The sequence below is a fragment of the Candoia aspera genome, chromosome 2 (assembly GCF_035149785.1).
Source record: "Candoia aspera isolate rCanAsp1 chromosome 2, rCanAsp1.hap2, whole genome shotgun sequence".
NCBI lineage: Eukaryota > Metazoa > Chordata > Lepidosauria > Squamata > Boidae > Candoia > Candoia aspera.
In genome coordinates this window covers 252,681,396-252,702,173 of record NC_086154.1, presented here as the reverse complement: position 1 = coordinate 252,702,173, position 20,778 = coordinate 252,681,396, and the positions used below count along the sequence as shown (strand labels likewise).

At 40.5% G+C, this 20,778-nt stretch overlaps 1 protein-coding gene across 1 annotated transcript in view; it reads left to right on the top strand.

Annotated features, from left to right (window-relative positions):
• Nucleotides 1–18,846, top strand: part of RAB27B (RAB27B, member RAS oncogene family) — a 37,956-nt gene extending 19,110 nt beyond the window's left edge. The window contains exons 2-6 of the mRNA XM_063295813.1: nt 7,165–7,336; nt 11,381–11,466; nt 13,199–13,302; nt 14,098–14,221; nt 14,650–18,846. Of these exons, the coding sequence (XP_063151883.1) occupies nt 7,184–7,336; nt 11,381–11,466; nt 13,199–13,302; nt 14,098–14,221; nt 14,650–14,839 (657 nt within the window). The 5' untranslated portion in view covers nt 7,165–7,183 and the 3' untranslated portion in view covers nt 14,840–18,846. The remainder of the gene's footprint in view (nt 1–7,164; nt 7,337–11,380; nt 11,467–13,198; nt 13,303–14,097; nt 14,222–14,649) is intronic.
• Nucleotides 18,847–20,778: the final 1,932 nt, after the last annotated feature.

Genomic DNA, 20,778 nt, shown 5'->3' with positions numbered 1-20,778 from the left:
GGTAAAGAAGCCCAGATAGTGAAGTTTTCCCTATCATGAAAAGGCAACACAGAAATGTGTGAAGATGGCACTTGGAACCAGAAGTTGCTAAGCAATGCGGTCGTAAAGTACAACATCACATGACTGCGTTGCTTGGCAGTAGCAATTCCAGCAGTTCAAGTTGCCATCACAACCCAAGGACCACGCAGGTTGTTAAGCGAGGATCTCACATGATCGCGACTTCCAATTTCGTGCTGACTTCCCCATTGACTTTGTTTGTGGGAAGCTGGCAGGGAACGTTGGAGATTGTGGTCAGGTGACTGCAGCTCGCTGTTACGTCGTAATCGCCAGCTGGGTGCTGAGTGCCCGGATCACAAATTGCATGACCACAGGGATGCTGCAATGGCCGGAACAGGACTGGTCATCAGTGCCATTGTGACTCTGAATGGTTGCTGAACGAATGGTTGTAACCCGAGAACTACTTACTGTGCAGTCACATTTGAATCCCAGAAGGTACTTTCAAGTGGCAGGGAACATAAACATAGCACATGTCTGCAGCTCTTTAAAGCAGCCGTGTTTTTCCCAGCATCTCACGGCAGTTTTAAAGGGTTATCAACAGGTGTTAAGTTTGTACCTCCAGGCACCCTGAAGCACCTATTTTGAATTATGTCCAAATTGCTGCACAGCTCTATAATTTACAAATATAACATGCCCAATCCAGGCCAAAATGGGTATGATCAAAAACAAAGATGGCAAGGACCTAACAGAAGAAGAAGAGATCAAGAAAAGGTGGCAAGAATATACAGAAAACCTGTATAGGAAGGATAACAATATCGGGGATAGCTTTGACAGTGTGGTCGGTGAGCTAGAGCCAGACATCCTGAAGAGTGAGGTTGAGTGGGCCTTAAGAAGCATTGCTAATAACAAGGCAACAGGAGACGACGGCATCCCAGCTGAACTGTTCAAAATCTTGCAAGATGATGCTGTCAAGGTAATGCATGCTATATGCCAGCAAATTTGGAAAACACAAGAATGGCCATCAGACTGGAAAAAATCAACTTATATCCCCATACCAAAAAAGGGAAACACTAAAGAATGTTCAAACTATCGAACAGTGGCACTCATTTCACATGCCAGTAAGGTAATGCTCAAAATCCTGCAAGGTAGAATTCAGCAGTTCATGGAGCAAGAATTGCCAGATGTACAAGCTGGGTTTAGAAAAGGCAGAGGAACTAGAGACCAAATTGCCAATATCCGCTGGATAATGGAAAAAGCCAGGGAGTTTCAGAAAAACATCTATTTCTGTTTTATTGACTATTCTAAAGCCTTTGACTGTGTGGACCATAACAAATTGTGGCAAGTTCTTAGTGGTATGGGGATACCAAGTCATCTTGTATGCCTCCTGAAGAATCTGTATAACGACCAAGTAGCAACAGTAAGAACAGACCACGGAACAACAGACTGGTTTAAGATTGGGAAAGGAGTACGGCAGGGCTGTATACTCTCACCCTACCTATTCAACTTGTATGCAGAACACATCATGCGACAAGCTGGCCTTGAGGAATCCAAGGCTGGAGTTAAAATCTCTGGAAGAAACATTAACAATCTCAGATATGCAGATGATACCACTTTGATGGCTGAAAGTGAAGAGGAACTGAGGAGCCTTATGATGAAGGTGAAAGAAGAAAGTGCAAAAGCTGGTTTGCAGCTAAACCTCAAAAAAACCAAGATTATGGCAACCAGCTTGATTGATAACTGGCAAATAGAGGGAGAAAATGTAGAAGCAGTGAAAGACTTTGTATTCCTAGGTGCAAAGATTACTGCAGATGCTGACTGCAGTCAGGAAATCAGAAGACGCTTAATCCTGGGGAGAAGAGCAATGACAAATCTCGATAAAATAGTTAAGAGCAGAGACATCACACTGACAACAAAGGCCCGCATAGTTAAAGCAATGGTGTTCCCTGTAGTAACATATGGCTGCGAGAGCTGGACCATAAGGAAGGCTGAGCGAAGGAAGATCGATGCTTTTGAACTGTGGTGTTGGAGGAAAATTCTGAGAGTGCCTTGGACTGCAAGAAGATCAAACCAGTCCATCCTCCAGGAAATAAAGCCAGACTGCTCACTTGAGGGAATGATATTAAAGGCAAAACTGAAATACTTTGGCCACATAATGAGAAGACAGGACACCCTGGAGAAGATGCTGATGCTAGGGAGAGTGGAAGGCAAAAGGAAGAGGGGCCGACCAAGGGCAAGATGGATGGATGATATTCTAGAGGTGACGGACTCGTCCCTGGGGGAGCTGGGGGTGTTGACGACTGACAGGAAGCTCTGGCGTGGGCTGGTCCATGAAGTCACGAAGAGTCGGAAGCGACTAAACGAATAAACAACAACAACAACATGCCCAAATTAGCTAAGAGTATCACTTCCAACTAAAGTGAATATCCCTGATGAGACAAACATTGGAGTTGCTGTGTTGACATTTTGAGGACTGAAATCCATGTTTTCAGTGTCCACTTCAGGATATTGGAGACAACAGAAATTTTTCATAGTCATTTGGTTTGAATTATGGGTTCACAGAGTTTGACTGCTCCAGGGTGTGGTAAAAAATAGAACTGCGCTGAATCCCAAAGCTGGTCTTATCCATTATTGGTGGAAAGTAGCCAACATTAATGCCCAGCTGAGTTTTCCTCTTGCTTATGGAAATAAGTCACTAATGAGCTTTCCTCTTTGGCAAAAAACAAGAAATGAATAGGGAAGAAATGCTTGTTTGTCAATACACAGAGTTTCTATTGTTCATATGGCAGATCCCATGCTTGTCCACATTATTTGTGGGGTGGGGCAAAAAGGGAGCAAGAAAGCACAAAAGGTTCTTCAGTGTTTCCTTTCTCCTTTAAGTCACAGGATAGGCAAGCCAACAGACTGAATGACAGCACGCTGGGAAAAAGTTGGGACAGGGTGGGAGAGACGGAAATATGGGGAAACGTCTGTGTTCCGACTTAGTATGATGTCCAAGCCCAGCCATGTGTATGAAATGCTGACGTGTCTGCATTTTGACCACCTTCTGCTAAATGTAGTTATAAAGTGTTGTATTTAGTATATGATTAATCATTATTCCAGAGCGGTTTTCCAAAGAGACAGCCAACCGCTTTGCCTGATACGAAGTTTGAAATGTGGGAGGAGTCTGCCAAATTTCCACGGAGGATAGAGGGGAAAAAATGTTAGGTATATCAAGTGAGACCTTCATTGTATGCCCAAGGAGTTTTACGAAGGGTCCTGTTGAAATCTTCCATTTTGTAATCTTCCCGTGTTTTCCAACTGTGCCTTCTTCCTTTGTACTAAATGACTGTGAAGGAAGGAAAGATGAAGCCACTGCAGAATGCTATAAGGTTGGTAGAGCTCAGAACTGCCCATCTCAAAACATTTTTACACTCTTTCTAATGCAGATTACTTTTTAACATCATACATGTAACAAAACAGCTAAAATACCTTCAGTGGCACAAACTTGTAATTCTTTTTATCAGGCAGCTGGTCAGTGCTGCTTCAAAACAGAGCAAGTGTGAGCAGAACTTTTTATAGGTTTCTCACCAGAGTGATTAAGATTTCATGAACTGAGTTTGCTGATATGGAACGTATTGGAGAAAAAGGAATATTCCATTCTTTGTTACCTAATCTTCATGCTAAATGTAATTCTTTACCTGCTTTTTCTTTTCTTAAGCAGAAGGAGTAGGAAAACAAATGAGCTTTCAGATGCAGCAGTAACAGAATTGTTCAAAACACATTTCAAATTGGATTATAATTCCCAAAGAAACACTGAGCTCTGAAACAGCAAAGATACAGTGGTTCTCACCAGCAGAAATTGGGGAGTAGTCAATAGCCTTTTAGTGGCTTTGTAATTTCTGCCTGGAAGAAGTTACTGTAGTTGATTAAAGCTAACAGGGCCCAGAGGCCAATGGTGTGAATTATTTGCTCAGAGCTCATCAGGCAATATGGTGAAGTCTGACTCAGCTGCATGAAGAGGTAAGATAATGAAGTCTCCAGTAATTGACTTTGAGATTCAAAGCAAGTTAAATTTAATTTGTATGTTCATGCAGGGCAGACTGCAGAGTTATGGATGCAGTAAGTCTAAGATCTGTTTTAAAGTGGGAATAAGAATGCTTGGTGGGGGACTGGAGTTGCAGTTCAAGCATGTCTGGAAAATGTCTGGTTGTGAAGAGCTGTTCTAGAAGCCCTTTCGATCACATGATATGCAGATGTAATTGCAGTGTCCCTTCCTTTAGTGTCCAGGCTTCTGTTGATCAAAAATGGTAGGATGTCTTTATGAATTTGGAAATCCTGGTATCTCTTCTGTGATACCCTTGGGCATTCCTTTGTGGCATATCAGTTTGTCCTGCCACACAGTGCAGTTTCACTCCATCTGCAAGAGCATAGAAGAGTTGGGTCATCCGATGGATGGCATGAAGTGTTCACACAGTTCAAAGTCTGGTGGAAGTTCCACTAAGGCCATATGGGCAGACCACACTTGATAATTTTACCTTCCATGACATTAATTATTCTTAGACATCACCTAAGCCAGTTCCTGATGTCATACAGCACGGCGTTTTGTGTGTGTGTGTGCGCCAGTCCATTGAGTTTTATTGAGTGGCTCCAAGTTCTGTTATGGGAGGAAGAGAAAAAATCCCTGTTTATACATTCTTGTTTAACAGAAAAGAACAGAAGAAATTACAGTTTTCTGTAACAATTGGGAGACTTGGGTCTTCTCTCTCTTCATATAGCTCATGGGATAGATCATGACGTTGGAAGGGATCTTGCAGGTCATCTAGTCCAACAGGCCTGCTCAGTGCAGGGTCTGCTAGAGCATCTGATAGATGACCATACAACCTCTGACTGAAGATTTCTTTTGAAGGAGAAATTTCCGTTTCACGTGGTAGCCTGTTCTACTAAGCAAATTCCTCCTGATGTCTAAATTGAACCACATTCCTTGTAGTTTTAACCCACTGATTCTAGCCATGCCCTCTAGGGCAAGAGAGAGTAAGTCCATTCCCTTTTCTTCATGAACTACCCTTTGGATGGCTGAGGACTATTACCGTATCCTGTTTTTAACGTTGGAACTTCGGTTGAACATCTAACTCCATAGCACAAGCACCAGCAGTGGAATTGTTAACATGTTTCTCCCTGATCTGTTGCCTGCTCTGCTTTGTACCAGACAAAGGAACCTTGATCTCAGAAGGGTGATTCCTTGGAGAATCTTTTCTTTTGATCAGTAGTTAGACAGCAAGACATTTTCTTAAAACCTGCCAGACTATCCCAAAAACATATTTGTGTGTAAATAGGGTAGTTTTGGTGAGCATATGCTGAGATAGGAAATGACAGTGAGAACTGGATCCAGATGGAAGTTGCGATCAGTATACTAAAATGGGCAGCCATTTCTTCATAAGAGAGGAAGGAAAGCTCATTTGAGTCTAGTCTTATACACAACTGTTTTTTGGTAAGGAAAATTTTCATGGTACTCTCTTGCTCATATGCTAGAACCATCAGAAGAGTCCTTTAACATTTCACAGATAGCTTGGCAAAAATCTACATTAGTGTGTATCTCTCTTGACAAGAGAAAGTTGACATTTAGCAAAAGGAGTCATCTTTCACCACAATTGTGAGTTCTAATTTGACATGTCAATGCAGATGTAAGGTCTGCAGAGAAGTTTGTTATTGCTGATTCAGAAATAAATACTAGTTTTTAATTGGCTTTAGGCACTGGGAGCGAGTGTAGGGTAGTATAATATTCCTTTTTCTTTTTTCCTTTCTTTATAATACTCCTTTTTCTTCTTTTTTGGAAGAGAATTCTTAAACACATAAAAGTAGATTCTACTTTACTCAATTTGGAACTGCAGAAATTGCTTTCCTCAACAAATGTCTTGTGAAACTAGGATTCATCTTCAGCAGACACTAAAGCCAGTGTGGTGTAGTGGTTATGGAGATTATGGTTTAGGATTAGGGAGAGCCATATTCAAGCCTCATTCAGCCACGGAAACTCACTAGGTGACTTGGGGCTAGCCAGTTTCTCTAGTCCAACCTACCACACAGGATGGTTATTGTGGGGATAAAATGAAGGGAAGATTCTCCATACCCTACTTTTTGCTCCTGCAGAAAAAAACAACAAATGCATCTAACCAATCTATCACATGCACTCTCAGCCCAACATGACTAACAGAATTATAGTGTGGATAAAATGAAGGAAGAACTCCATGTAAGCCATATTCAGATCCTGGAGAAAAAAAAGGAAAATATAAATTTAACAAGTCCAGTGCACTTAGCCTAAACTGTGATGGAAGTTAGTACCAATATGTTATTTATGCTTTTCCTTGTCTCTGTAGCCTAGCTTTCTATGGCAAAAGCCTATGCAAGATACCAGAATAACCAACACCATAGTAAAAACAAACGAAATGACAAGCTGAACAAGAGTAAGAAATCCATAGCAGCAATAAAAACAGACATGCCTTTGTGTACAAGCCCACAATTCAGGGGCCCATTTAAAAAAAAGCCTGCTGCTAGGATGCAAAGAGGTTATTCAAAAGGTAGAGCCCCCAGCTGTGTTGAAAACTGATGGAGATATTCAGTCAAAAATAGGGCAGAGGTAATACGTAAGCTACTGGATCAGCCTTTCTCAACTTTTTGACCCTGGAGGAACCCTTGAAATATTTTTCAGGCCTCGGGGAGCCCCTGCACATTCAGGCTCAAATATAGGCCACAAGTTACAAAATTATGATCTTTGTTTCATGCGAAGGCCTAAATAGATGCATTAACTGTGTTCTTAAACTAAAAATAAAGAACGAAACTTACCTCTTTGACGTGAAGTTGCCTGAATTTGAAATACTTTTAAAAATAAATCGTGATCTCCCAGGGAACCCCCTGTGACCTCTCGCGGAACCCTACGGTGCCATGGAACCCTGGTTGAGAAACCCTGGGATAGGTTATAGAAAGAAGAGTATTATGTTGTAACTTTAGAGAGAGAGGTTAACATATAATTGTACTTACAAGTGCTGTGAAGAATATCTGTGAAGAATACTAATAAAAGTAATACGTAAGCTACTGGATACAAGGGAGCTAATACTGCATTCCTACGGGTCATTAATGCAAAGTTCTGTTCTTTTTGTTCCTTCTTGCCAATCTTCCTTTTCCCCTGATTTGCAGGTTTATCCAGGTCAGCACTATGACTGATGGGGACTACGACTATTTGATCAAACTCCTGGCCCTTGGGGATTCTGGGGTTGGAAAGACCACCTTGCTGTACAGATACACAGACAACAAGTTTAACCCAAAGTTCATCACGACAGTTGGCATCGACTTCCGAGAAAAGCGTGTGGTGAGTTTCCTCTTAAAAAGAGAGAGAGAGAAGGGGCAGAAACGTGTTCCTGAAGCCCCTGGACTTTCAAGGGAAATATTTTCAGTATCTCAGTGGGGCAATATCCGTTTCTTCGTATGGTTTTTGCCCTGCATTTTGTAGCCTTCACCTGAATTCTGTGACACCCGGCCAGTCTTTGCATTCAGTCCAAGGTGGTATTTGTACGTTGTTTTGTTTCTTCCCAGTTTATCCAGTCTTTCTCATCAGTTTTAACTTCTGTGCTTTCAAGACTGTTTACCCTGCGGTCTGTGAAGCAATCTGGAAGCGTCAGTGATAGTCTTAGATTCATTTTTTTTAATTTTCCATATTAATATAGATTTGGAAGTTTTTAACCTCATTATTATTTGTATTTCTGATTTGCCCTGTAACTGATTCTGAGCTTACCTTCTTCCTGTGACAGGGATTTTAAAGTCATAGGAACTCATATGGGCATCTGGCACAGGTATCTTTGTGTTAACCTGCTGTTTGCTTAGCTCTTAAGGGAGGTTTTGGGGATCAAAGCTGAAAAGTATTTGTAGGCTTTCCAGAGTCTCTAGATTGGTACGGGAGCATTTGTAAAAGCTAGATGAGAACAGCGAGGCTTCTTCTTTCTTTTTGGATGGGAGTGGTTTGTAGCTAAAAGCTTGTGTGTGTGTGTGTGTGTGTGTGTGTGTTAAAACAGTCTTTCCATTCTTGATTTCTTCAATCTAGCCCATGTCACAGCCATATGGTATCTCATGCTGGTTATAATTCTGGTTGGTGGGATTTAGTTTTTTCAGAGACACACACGAGAAATTGCTATTCCTGGAAGCCTCCATGTGTTTGCCACTATTCAACTGTTGCATTTTAACTCACTGGCAAGAGCTTTTCCCAGTGCATAAAGGAAGCGACATTACACTGGTTTTCTCTTAAAGAAGAACCACTGATAAGGGGTTGTAAGACTGCAATCTAAATATTGTACTGATGAAAAATTGAGTTCTTGTTTCCAAGGGGAAATAAGAAAAGGATCCCAAATGCAACTTTACTTGCTTGCTTGCTTGCTTAACGTTATTACAGGACTCAGACCCAGACTCTGTGTTGTGTGTGTGTGTGTACAGACACACACACACACACACTTCCGTATACATATGGAATACATTCCATATAGCCTGTTACTGAGCTTATTCTACTTTGCTGCCAACAGTGCATGGATTCTACAGGCTACAAATGGAAACTCTGCGACAGCAAGAGTCATCTTGGGATCTTGATCTACTAAAAGAAGCTGTACATAGAGAGAATGAAGCTTTGTTTCTACAGTATTGCACTGAAACACATTGCCCCATAGAGATGTTATATTTGTTTTCTTTTATATTTACATTTTGATAATAGATTATGGTTATGGTATGTAATCAGGATTAACCTTTTCAGAAATATATGATGCTTAATTTACTTACGATCTGTGGACAAGAAAATATATTAGTAATGCACAACTTGCAATCTTTGTGGGAACATCACATTTCCTTTTCTAAATACCAACTGTGAATTCTGACACCCAAAGCAAACATCTGTTTTGGGGATTCCCCCCTTTACTGAGATGTCCATTCTCCTCCTACTTGAGAAGCCAACTTCTGAAGTTCTTGGACTTGCCTGTGGCATGCTAAATTCAGAAGTTAACAGAGCTCATGATTTCTGCCACATGTATTAACCTCAAAATACAACCTTTTGAGTCCTTCTTGTATATTAATCGCTGGATGTGATAGGATGGGTACTGTATGTCCTTCTAACTGGCTTAGGATGACTGAGGTTGTTACTCAGGATCTAGTTTCTCATGGAGAGGAATAGATAGATGTGCTGCTATTCAGTGGCCAGCCAGGAGCCAATAGATTCTTTAGGATTCAAGGACAATCATGATGAAATGCCAAAAAGGACTTTATTGAGTAAATATTAAGAGAGTTAGTAGAGAAAGAAAGATATCCCTTCAGCTTGCCAGGAATGCCAAGAATGGCAGTGCCAGAAAGGGACAAAGTATAAACAATAACACTTGGTAGCACTCATCAAGTACTTGATCATACCTTTAGACAGTGGAACCTCTGTCAAGGATATTTTTAGGGAAGACTGTGTCCCTAGCAGATGGCATATGGGGATGGTTGATGACATATCTGGTCAATAACCTGGGAACCTAGATAAGTGACCCTTTACTAAGAGTGTGTTTATGAGGCTATTGTTCCCTGTCCCCTTAGCAGGTGTGCACCTCTCTCTTAGACTAGGGAGCTGGTGTTGTCCTCTTTTATCTTAATTATTGAAGTAGGGTTACAGATAACGAGGCAAGCAAGAGTGATCAACAGAATGATGCAATGTGCAAGCCTTGCTAAACAACTTCTTCTAAGGGCAGGTGTGAAGGAATGTGCAGTACAAAGCTTGCTACATTAAACAGAGATTGTGTCAGCTGGCTAAATAACCCTTTCTACGCAGGTATTTCTGATATAGAGATGCATGCATGCATGCATGCATGCATGCAGAGGGGAAAAAGGGGTCCACGCCACTATTTTCTCACAAATCTTTGCTGGCGCCAATAGAGTAGAACAGCAATATGTCTCAATAAAAGTGTGTGCTGTATTAATGACTACGGATTTGCCAGCCAGCAAGAGTTTCAGGCGCAAATATACTGCCTTTAGGGTAATGTGAGCTATGTATATTTTGCACAACTACAAATGCTTCAGTGGCCAACATCATTTTTCATGCTGCTTTTGATGCTATTTTTCAGGTCTCCCTACATTTTAAAATCTCTGGGCATTTAAGGGGAGATGAGTATGTGATTCTGAAAGCTAGATCCTAGCTTAAATACTGAAGACCATTTTTTTCCCAAGTTTCCTTTTACCTACATTCAGGCTAAGCTATTTGGCCTTGAGCACACCTCTCTCCTTCAGTTCTATTTGCATAAGGCCTATCTGCTGCTCCAGTCTTCAGTTTCATGGCAAATCTCAAGTGAAACTTATTGGACCAAATACCTGTTATGTTCCTTCCCATGTTGTTCAGCGGTGGCCGAATCCCCTGTTTATTTCAGCATCTTTTCTATACTAAAGCAACATGCTAAATCTGCTATGTATGTACAGGAGAGTAAATATGCAGCAGCTGTGCTGTTTAGAAACATACAGAACTACATAAGAATAGCATATACACAAAGGAATTAGTTTATTGTTTCAGTCTTAATTGAGTAGTCCAAAGTCCAGAGACTTAGATGTCTCCTTTGCATCTTAGGTTGTGTGACAGTGACTAACTACTTGGAGACCCTGAAGCAGTCTTCTGTAGTTACTGTTTGCCACATGGGCACATCATTTGTCCCAATATGATCTGCCTAGATAGACCACTATCCAGTATTAAGAATTCAGCCTACTGAATTCTAATCTGTTGCTTATACACTCACCTTTCAACCTTCAAGGAATCCCCATGTTATTCTCCCACTCAATAACTCCATAAGGAAAGTTGAAAGAGAATGAATGTCCAAAGGCCTCCAGAAATTTTATAGCCAAGTGAAGTGTGTCACCAGTTCCAATCGAATATTGTATTCATAAAGGTAAAGTGTCCAAATTGATTTCATCTCCTGGTGGCTTCATGGACAGATTTTTGCAGTCTTCTAGGCCACACTGCAGAGGTGGCTTGTCACTGCCTCCTTCTGGGAGGTTTTTTGATTTCTCAAGTCTAGCCTACAACCTTTGCGTTCATGGAGATCTCCTATCCATGTACTATTCCAGCCTGACCATCCTCAGCTTCTGAGCCCAGATGAAATCATCTAGTGGCTGGTACTTCCTGTGACAATATTGTAATCCTTACTGTGTGCACCTCTCCAATAAATGCAGGGCTGGCTTCCAAAATCATCTGTGGAGTAAGGTCCTGGTGATGAAAGGATCATACGATGTCGTTAGCATCTTCTCGTACCCTGCATTTTCAGTTTGACAAATCATAACTTCACTTTTAATTAACTTTTAAGCAAATAATTGTTGTCCTTCTATTAAAATAAACAGTGAAGCTTTATTTGGTGTGTTTCAGGTATACAACAGTCAGGGGTCAAGTGGATCTCCTGGAAAAGCCTTTAAGGTCCATCTGCAGCTATGGGACACAGCTGGGCAAGAAAGGTAATATGCCAGAACTTAAAAATCCAATTCAGAAGTAATTGGAAGAGGAAATGAAGAATATTTTTCTATTAGATTCTGTCATTTCAACTTAGGCAGGTTTTCAAGATAGACTTTTTATTATCATTTTTGCCATCACATTACTGCTTACAAAGAGGCTTACCCTCTAGTTCTTAACTTGGATTATTTGGAATTTTGAATAAAATGTGATTTGAAGCATTTTGGAATGTCAGATTTTAGGAGTGCATTGGCCCAAAGCCTACTTCTTGTCATTTTTATTTAGAAGGCACAAGATAAGGGCTAATATAGAGCTAAACGCACAATAAATTAAAGGTGAAAACCCCCCAAACTCAATGCAGAAATCCAGTACATTCCACATGCATTAGGTTCACTGCCCTACCCTTCCTTATCTTTGCTTTGCCCTTGGTTTTACTCCAAAAGGTAAGGGCCTCTGACCATGACAGGATTGCCCAATCTTTGAACAAGAAGGTGGACATGGAGCCACTCCATACAGAGAGGTGACATTCGTGATGGCTTCCAAGGTCTTCTTCCTGTTTGTGTATTTGAATTATTATTCCTGACTGAATATTGATCAAATGTTTCCAGTACTGTTTGCTACAGAAACTGGCCTTGTTTCTGCATTCGCTTGGATGTGTTGGACCAAGCAAACGTTTTACCTTCACAACATTGCATTGTACTGCTTATTTCACACACACACGCACACAGAGCAGTGATCTGGCAGTTGTTAATTGGATGTGAACTACATACGCAAGGCATGATCATGTTTGTCACTGACAAGCCACAATTTTTTTAAAAAAAATTGGAATGCTTTGTTCTACATCAGGAGAACGTCAGTTGGAAGAGACAACATGTATGAGTTACGTACTGTCCAGTCAGGTGGCAGGCCTTAGCGAACCTTGCCTGGTTTAGAAAAGCTAAGCAGGCTTGGACCTGTTTAGTACTTGGATAAAGGCTAATGGGAAGTATGAGGAGTGTAGGCTAGATTGAGAAGTTGTCAGGGGAAGGTGGGGGAGCCATATTGGAAGCTTACCAGTGGCAAGCTGCTCTGGCTTTGTTGTGAAGAAAACTCCCATGGATGTGTCCACGGAGTCATCAGAAGTCAAGCTTGGTTGGAAGGAGACTTTACTATTATTTTGTAGCATTGCTGATTTTAATCTGATTTGATTATACGCTTCATGATTAAAATATTTGAGGAAGATGACAGCCTTGTGATTACAACCATGAACAGCTGGCAGTTTATCAAGGCACGGAGGGTAGCTTTCAGGATTCTCAGCTTATGCCTCAGCAAAATGCTCTCTCAGCACTATAGCTCAGTTCTCTGCTTGAAGGTGCGTGAGCAATGCTATCAGAAATTTCATGTGCCTGGGCGGGCGCCTGAGTAAGGTCTCCGGTGGCTGACCTTGCCCCTCTCTTTGGTAGTCAAAGGGAAGTTTATAATACAAATCCCCATGGCATGAAACAGATGATAAGAGAAAATAAAATGACCCCTGGGTCTGCCGTGTAACCTGAAGAAAGGCTTGCACTTTAACAGTGAATCTGGATACGGGTTGACGAGCCCTATGAAGAGAATATTAAAGCTTTGCCTTGTCGTTTATCTGTTGCGTGCAGCACCTGCAAAAAGCTTAGTGAATTGTTTACCTAATACCCATTGCTTTTTTCTTCTTCTTATAGCTCATGTTGTATGTTGATCCTTTCACTCCTTTTCTCCTGACAGATTCAGAAGTCTCACAACAGCATTTTTCAGAGATGCCATGGGCTTCTTGCTAATGTTTGATCTCACTAGTCAACAGAGCTTCTTAAATGTCAGAAACTGGATGAGTAAGTGGAAAAAGCAGCTGCTTCTCTCAGCCTAGAGCACTTTTAGCTTAAGCGGCATTGCATCTGTCATCTGTAATGCAGCAGTCCCCATAGAGGGTGGAATTATCTATGCCATGCTTGAGATAATTAAACACTCTGCAGCCAGAGACACACGGGCACCTTAGAAGTGATGTGGGATCCTCTCTGAAGCTGGCTTCTAGAGGTTCCTGGATCACTCGTTGCCTTGGTCACTAGCTGCAAGATACCTTTTATGGAAGCTTTAGGAAAGAGGTGGACTTTTACTTCAACCTGACAGAGTGGTTTTTCCTCTGCTTTGTTGCCCCCTCCTTGAAGCCAGCCAGCATCACCACCACATCGTGTTTCTGCAAAATGCTGAAACCTGCCCAGGCTATTTTAAATACGCTGAAACAGTGTACTGTAGACAAATTGTTTGAAATATATTACCTGTAAGTGAGCTATTATTTTTGTTGCAGCTGTAATGGAGAAAAGCAATGCTTGTTGGCACTGATAGATATATTAACTTGATGTTAATACGATTTATTGATTGGATGGTGCAGTGTATGCTGGGCAAAAGATACCTAACCATCCTGTTTCTGTCATACGTAACTTATTTTTTTGATGTAAAAATAGGTAGTGAATTTGCCCATATTTCATCTACCAGCCTTTTCCAGCCAGGTTGAGCAGCACAACTGGAAGATACCAGGTTAGGGAAGGCTGGGATAAACTGTTATTTCTGCTCCTCTGTTTCCAGATAATATTTCCATGCTCCTTACCAAGTTTCTACATTTTCTTTAGGTCAGTTGCAAGCAAATGCTTATTGCGAGAGCCCTGACATAGTATTAATTGGAAATAAAGCTGACCTATCAGAGCAGAGGGAGGTCAATGAAAGACAAGCAAAAGAGCTTGCAGACAAATACGGGTAAGTCCAACTCATTTTGTCCTCTCAGCTAACTCAGAAGGAATCTGTATGGCCAACTTCAAAGGTGGGATAAGGACACCATCAAATGTCTAAGACATTTGGTTTTAGAGGAAGAGAACTAAGCATAATGTTTATTTTTTTCACATTGACAACAGTGGTTCTTAAAGCAATTCCCTAATGGATAAGTCCTAATGCTACTAAGAATTTTTTTTCATTAGAGGGGGAAGAGGGATGAGTTCAGTAGGCTTGCTGGTCTTGCAGAAAGTGACTCAATATTCTTACTGCTGAAGCCAAGCAATTCTGTTTTGAGACAAGACCCTTTGAGAACTGAATGGAAGCTGTTCTTCGAAGGAAAAGCAGTAGGTTATTGTAATAAGTGTTCTCTCTCGAAATATCTTAACAATACTTCTGATGTTTTCTTGTCTTAGCATCCCATACTTCGAAACAAGTGCAGCTACTGGCCAAAATGTGGGCAAAGCTGTGGAGACACTCTTGGACTTAATAATGAAACGAATGGAACAGTGTGTTGACAAGTCTCAGCTCTCTGACACAGCCAATGGGGGAAGTTCAGGAAAACTGATGTCATCAAAATCTGATGAGAAGAAATGTGCTTGTTGACTTGGCCATTCAGGTTGAAGAAAAGGAATGAGAAATCATCTAATCAGAAAGTAACAGAATGACCAATTGCTAAATTCAACCTTGAACTCCAGTGGACCACATGAGACTGCTGCTGTTGTCTTAAGCAAGCCTGATTTCTTTTCAGTGCTGAGAAATCATGCTTCTGCATTTGAACAGATGTCACCCATCTTCATAAAAGATCCAGAGTCTCTTGTCTTCTCAATACAGTAGGCGAGTAAACACAGAAAGTATTTGCTGTGGGGAGAGGATAATTGAAATGTTAGGAGATACCTTTACAATAAAACAAGGGGTTGTCTTTGTAGGCCTGTACCATCACTTCTCATCTCTTTGCCTTCTGTTATGATGGACATTGTGCATTTGCTAAGCAGTTGATAAAAAACAAACAAACCCCAAAGTATATATTGTGCAGCTTCTTGTAAACATCTTTATTTTTTTGAATACCAAAAAGTCACTGCTGTTACATTCAGCTGACTATTCTCATAAGATGAGATCTGATTAAAACTGCAGTTTAATCATTAGGTGGGATTGGAGATATGTGGACTAGAGAAAGAAGATGTCCATACAGTATAGTACAGTGTTGGAAAGGAACAGATATAAACCATGAGGAAGTACTTGCTCAAAGCTGAAAAGTACTATCTGCCATGAAATACTTGGCCAAGAGAACTGTGGGTGCACTTTCATTGGTGACTCTGGGAGAGGTATTTCAATGGAATCCCCTTTCACTAAGAGACAGTATGTATTTATTAAGTTCCATATGGATACAGTTCACATTTCTAATTAATGTCCTCCAGGACACACACACACACACAACATTATTTTTGCTTTTATTTTACAGGCAGAGCACTTCCTAAACATGAAGCTATGTTGAATGCTGATTTGGAAAATCAAATGTTCAAGGCAAAGTCTTGATTAAACATATAATGTATGCCTGTTACTTTGATCACTCAAAATAAGAAAGGCAGGAATAGCAACAGAGGAAGTTCCAGTAATAATTTTGTTATGGTAGAAATACTCTTAGTGAAAGATACATATACTTTAGAGCCAGACATGATAGGATGATGGGGATGAGGAGGATGAGGAGGACGATGATGAACCAAGTGCATGTCTTTAAAAAAAAAATCAGACATTGTCTTTCTCCTATGCACCATTTCTCTGTTACGCCATTTTGGACTAAAAGGTCTGCTGGTGAAGTCATCAGAGCAACATGTCGTGTTCCAGAAGTGCCGTAGTTAGGCCTGTTGAGTTTGGCAACCCAGCCATTCCAAAATCGTCTGCAGTCCCTTGCCACTGTTTTCTAGGCTAGAGAGTTCATTTCACCAGATTCTTCATGTTATCAACCCAAAGCAAAAGGGTTGCTTATAATATTTATCACAATGCTCTTCATCAGTCTCTCAGTTACGAAAAACACATTTCTGATTGCAAAATGTCTGCATATTTCCAGAAAGAGAAATAATGTAGAGGGATAAATTCACAGGGATATCTTATTTGTCATTTTTATTCCAATGCTGTGATACCTTCAGTACAGTTTTAAACGTTCACTGCTTTTTGTAAGTCTGGAGAACTGGTTTTCAGAAAAAGGCAATTACTAGACCCCAAAAGTGTATTCACTTTTGCTAATGTTGATTGCTCAGTGCTTACGTTGGGAAATACTAATGTTTTTGTCTATGAAACCTGGAGCATATTTGCTTGGATTCAGAATGCTTTGTTTGAAATCAAGGGCTGCGGGATACATTTAACTCAGTGTAAAAGAATAAGAGATTCTTTATGCATTAAAGAGAATCTTCTCTTCTATATGGCCCTGCACTGTGAGGAATATTTCATCTCCTTTTTCTGCAATTCCATTTTATATCAAAGATCTTTTAGCTTTTGAGTGGAAGAGGAGATTGGATCAATGTATCCTCCATATTCCCAGCTGTTGCTACCTGCTCACTGCTCTCTGTTGCATAGTAGTAAACCATGGAATTATCTGCTGCAAAATTTGGGCATATGGCTGACCTTAGTGAGGAATCCCACCCAACTTATTGAAAGTTGCCATTCAGAACTTTTCTAGCAGCTAGCTTGACAGTTTTGGATCTTCTGGCACTGTTAATCCAATCTGGAGAGACTAGTATACTCATATTCCAGTGGTATGCAAATGTCTCGGACTACCGTACATATTTGGTTGCTTACTATCTGGAATAGCAACTTTAAGAACTTGAAGCCACTCCTAAAGGCACAATTATTCTTGGGCATAATTTGTTGCAATCACATGCTGGGAAATCTACCAGCATTCCTGCAAGATCTGCCCATGCCTCTATCTCAGCATAATACAACATGAGTGAATGTTTTATGCATGCATGTTAAACTTTTATATTGTGTACACAGAGTATTTCCTGACATTAAACAAGGCAAAATAGCTGTTGGTGTTGTAGCTGTCATTATGCACACCTAAACTCCTGCATGCATAAAATTTAGATGTTTATGGGGAACATTCATGAGCACAATGTTTAGTCCACGTGAACACTTGATTTGAATTCCCAGATTGGCACTGTATCATCTTACTAATACCCTTTGAAATCTGCTTGATGCAACTGGAAGGTTGCCACGAGGGCAATACTGGAGTCCATCTTGTATTTTCAGTATAAATTCCATATCACATCAAAAAAATATTTCATTATCTCTTGTGATCAATAATTACTGTATACGGGATGAATCAATATATACTTAAGAGGTGGTCCTATCACTGAAAGTGTTTCTGTACTTGCCCAGCAGCCTTTCAACAGTGTTCTACAAAGATCTGCAAAGTGTTCCAGCTAAACATTTAGCTGCTGTTTTGTTACGGAAATCTAGCTTCCCCAATACAGTGAGAATTCTGTAGTCTGGTATTAAATGAAGTGATCACTGAAACAATTCAGCCCTGTTGGGTTTTTTAGCTCCCTGTCCATGCCAACTGAGGCAGAGTTGGCCAGAGGGCCTCATGGTCAGCTTTCTAGAGTTGCTGTTGAAGCTCAAGGTTAGTAACAATCAGGAGGAGTCTGGCCAAGATAGATTAATATGGCTCTCCTCTGACAACTTCCTCAAGGCTTGTAAGGAATTCTGTCTTCTTCCCTCAAAGATGTTTTCCTTTCTCTAAAGTGCTTATAAAGGGAGCGCTTCTAAAGGTCAAACTAAAGCATAATCTGAATCACATGTTTATGGCTGTTACAGAAGGGGGGGGGAAGTTATCAGAGAAGCACTATTACAATCAAATTCTCAGAAGGGGTGAAATTCTGCGATCTGTGGGCCGTCTGTTCTTAAATTTTCAGTTGGAGGCTGAATTTACAACAGCCCTCCCCATCTCATGCCATTTAGCACAAGGTCTGTATGGGATAGAAACAAAGACCCATCTTCTTCTTACACTTAAAAAGATCCTATCTGGGGCTTTCCTAAACTTGATTTCACCCCAACTTTTTAAATCAAGAATCATTTCTCTAACTGCCATTTCTTCACCCCACAGTGGGATTTTCAGTGTATATAGCTGTATAATTGAAGGTACTTTATGTATTCCCCCCAAATATATTTATTGAAATTATTCTTTTCAGATTTCGATTCAACACTAAGAGCCTTCTAACTGATCAGTTGCTTTTTTTTTCCCCTTTGTTTTGCTTTTAGTGTGTCCTTAAGTTGGGTAACTCTGAGCATGTTTTCTGTTGGTCTTTGAGACAGTTCTGTACAAGTTAAAGATTTACATTCTTTGACCTAGGTGTTTGAATTCTCTCTCTCTCGATGGACTGCACTGCCAGCATATCAGCATCAGTCATTACTATGTTGTACTACTACTACTATGCTGTGGCTTTTAAATGATATTTATATGTGTGAGCGTGTGTGTGAATACACACATATACATACATACTATCAGATTTTATCTATTGGTGTCTGGGTTTATACAATATGGCTAAGGAATGCAATTCTGTAGTTTCATTTCTGCACTGTTCTTTTGAAATTAAAAACAATACATTTTTAAAGCAGTAGTGGATTGTTGTCTTGAAGAGCAAACATGATCTAATGTGTCCTGTGTCTGAGAAGGGTCACAGAGACTGCAGATACCACACTTAAGTCATAATGTGTCTTACTTGATTCTGGCTTTGCATGTGATGTGAATTCACTCACTGTTTGTTAACAGTGTAGGAACTCAGCTAATGGTGACGTTTTCAAAAATGGCTTAAGAAACCATGGCTTCAGTGTAGGAACTCAGCCAGAAAAAGGGTGAAGTTGATAGAAATTATTCACTATAGTCCCAGTAATTTTTTTAAAGAAAATATCAACCTCATCCCGTCCAGGTCTTAAGAATACAATTTCTTGAATTACCAGCCACTATGACCCAAAGGCTGGGGGTCATTTGGGGAAGATTATACCCATTCTTTGCGGGAACTGGGTTTTATTTCACCCTTAGATTGCTTATTTGCACATTTTTATCCTGCTCTTTCACCAAATAAGACTGCTGCAACTGTTTGGAAATACCAATAATATAATCTAGTCCCTATCCCAAACCAGATGGTCAGAAAGACATGGTCATTTTATGGGTTTGTATCAGCCCTGTATAATCACTTTAGTTTTAGTTGCATTGGTTTGTATTATTTTATTATTTTGATTCCATGATTAAACTGAATAATGTCTAGATGAATCTATTTGCCAATCATTTAACAGCTGTACTTAATGGATAACCCAAGGGAATGAGGAAAGGATGGCTACAGGTCTTAACAAGTGCATCTGGGGAAATGTTCAGGAAGCCTGATAGAACAGCTGCCAGCTAGGTGGGAGAATGACAGCAGGTGGCTTCATCCAGAGTGTGAATAAGGCCCCATTTCTCTTTTCTTTGCCAGGCACTTCCTTCATACCCATCTGTGAAGAAAAACTATGGAATTTAAAATCCTGCCTCTCATTTGAGTACAGACTTTCATTAACGGCCCAAAGTTAGTTCTGAAGTAGGATCTTGCAGAAGGAACATGTGCAGTGTGTGGCTCCATGGTCTCCTGGATGAAAGACAGGGTATAGATCTTATACATGAGGACATGCATACGTACCTACCTGTAGGAATTTTCTCAACTTACCGAGTTGCAGGGGAAAATGGAAGGCAGGAGCAGCATGCACACTACCTTCAGCTTGTGTGTGAAAAGTGGGACATCAACCTAGTAAATAAATAGCTTCCCTAATTCCAGGATGGAAGGCCATGGCAAACCACCCCAATACAGTCTGCCAAGAAAACATTGTGAAAGCAGTGTCCCCCCAAAGGGTCAGACATGACTTGGTGCTTGCACAGGGGATCTTTCACCTTCCACCATCACACAATTCCAGGGTATGTTTTTTACTGTTGACTTGCCTATTTTCCAAATGCAGCTTGAGTAAGGGGCAAGCCACTGGCATTATCTAATGTTACCATTTGCCATAGTAATAATCCCTGGGGACAGCTCAGCAACTATCATTGGGGGAGATGGGCGGTGATGGAAATTTGAAATAGAAATAAAATGCTGGCACTACTAAACAAATCATGTACAAAGATATAGGAAAAGTGTCCTTTGATCTTTAACGATGGCAACGATGCCTGCGCTTCAAATGATCAATGTTTATTTAAAAATTGAAACATCTGCATCCTCTTCGTGGTATTTCTGGTTTCTTAAAGCATTTGGGGATAACTGAAAGGTGCACAATTTGGGTAATACATGAGATTTCAGATTGGAAGTATATGGAGAGGCAAACGGGATAGGCGTGACAATTGAAACATCACATCTTCCACATCATGAGAGCATCATAATGCAGGAAAAACAATGTCGTAATATGACTTTTTGCGGTAAAGCAGATTTTTGGATAGAAATATATCCAGAAATTTTATAGATATGTTTAAATCTTTTCTTGACACTTCTCTGTTCATATTTGGAATAGAATAACGTCAACATGCATCA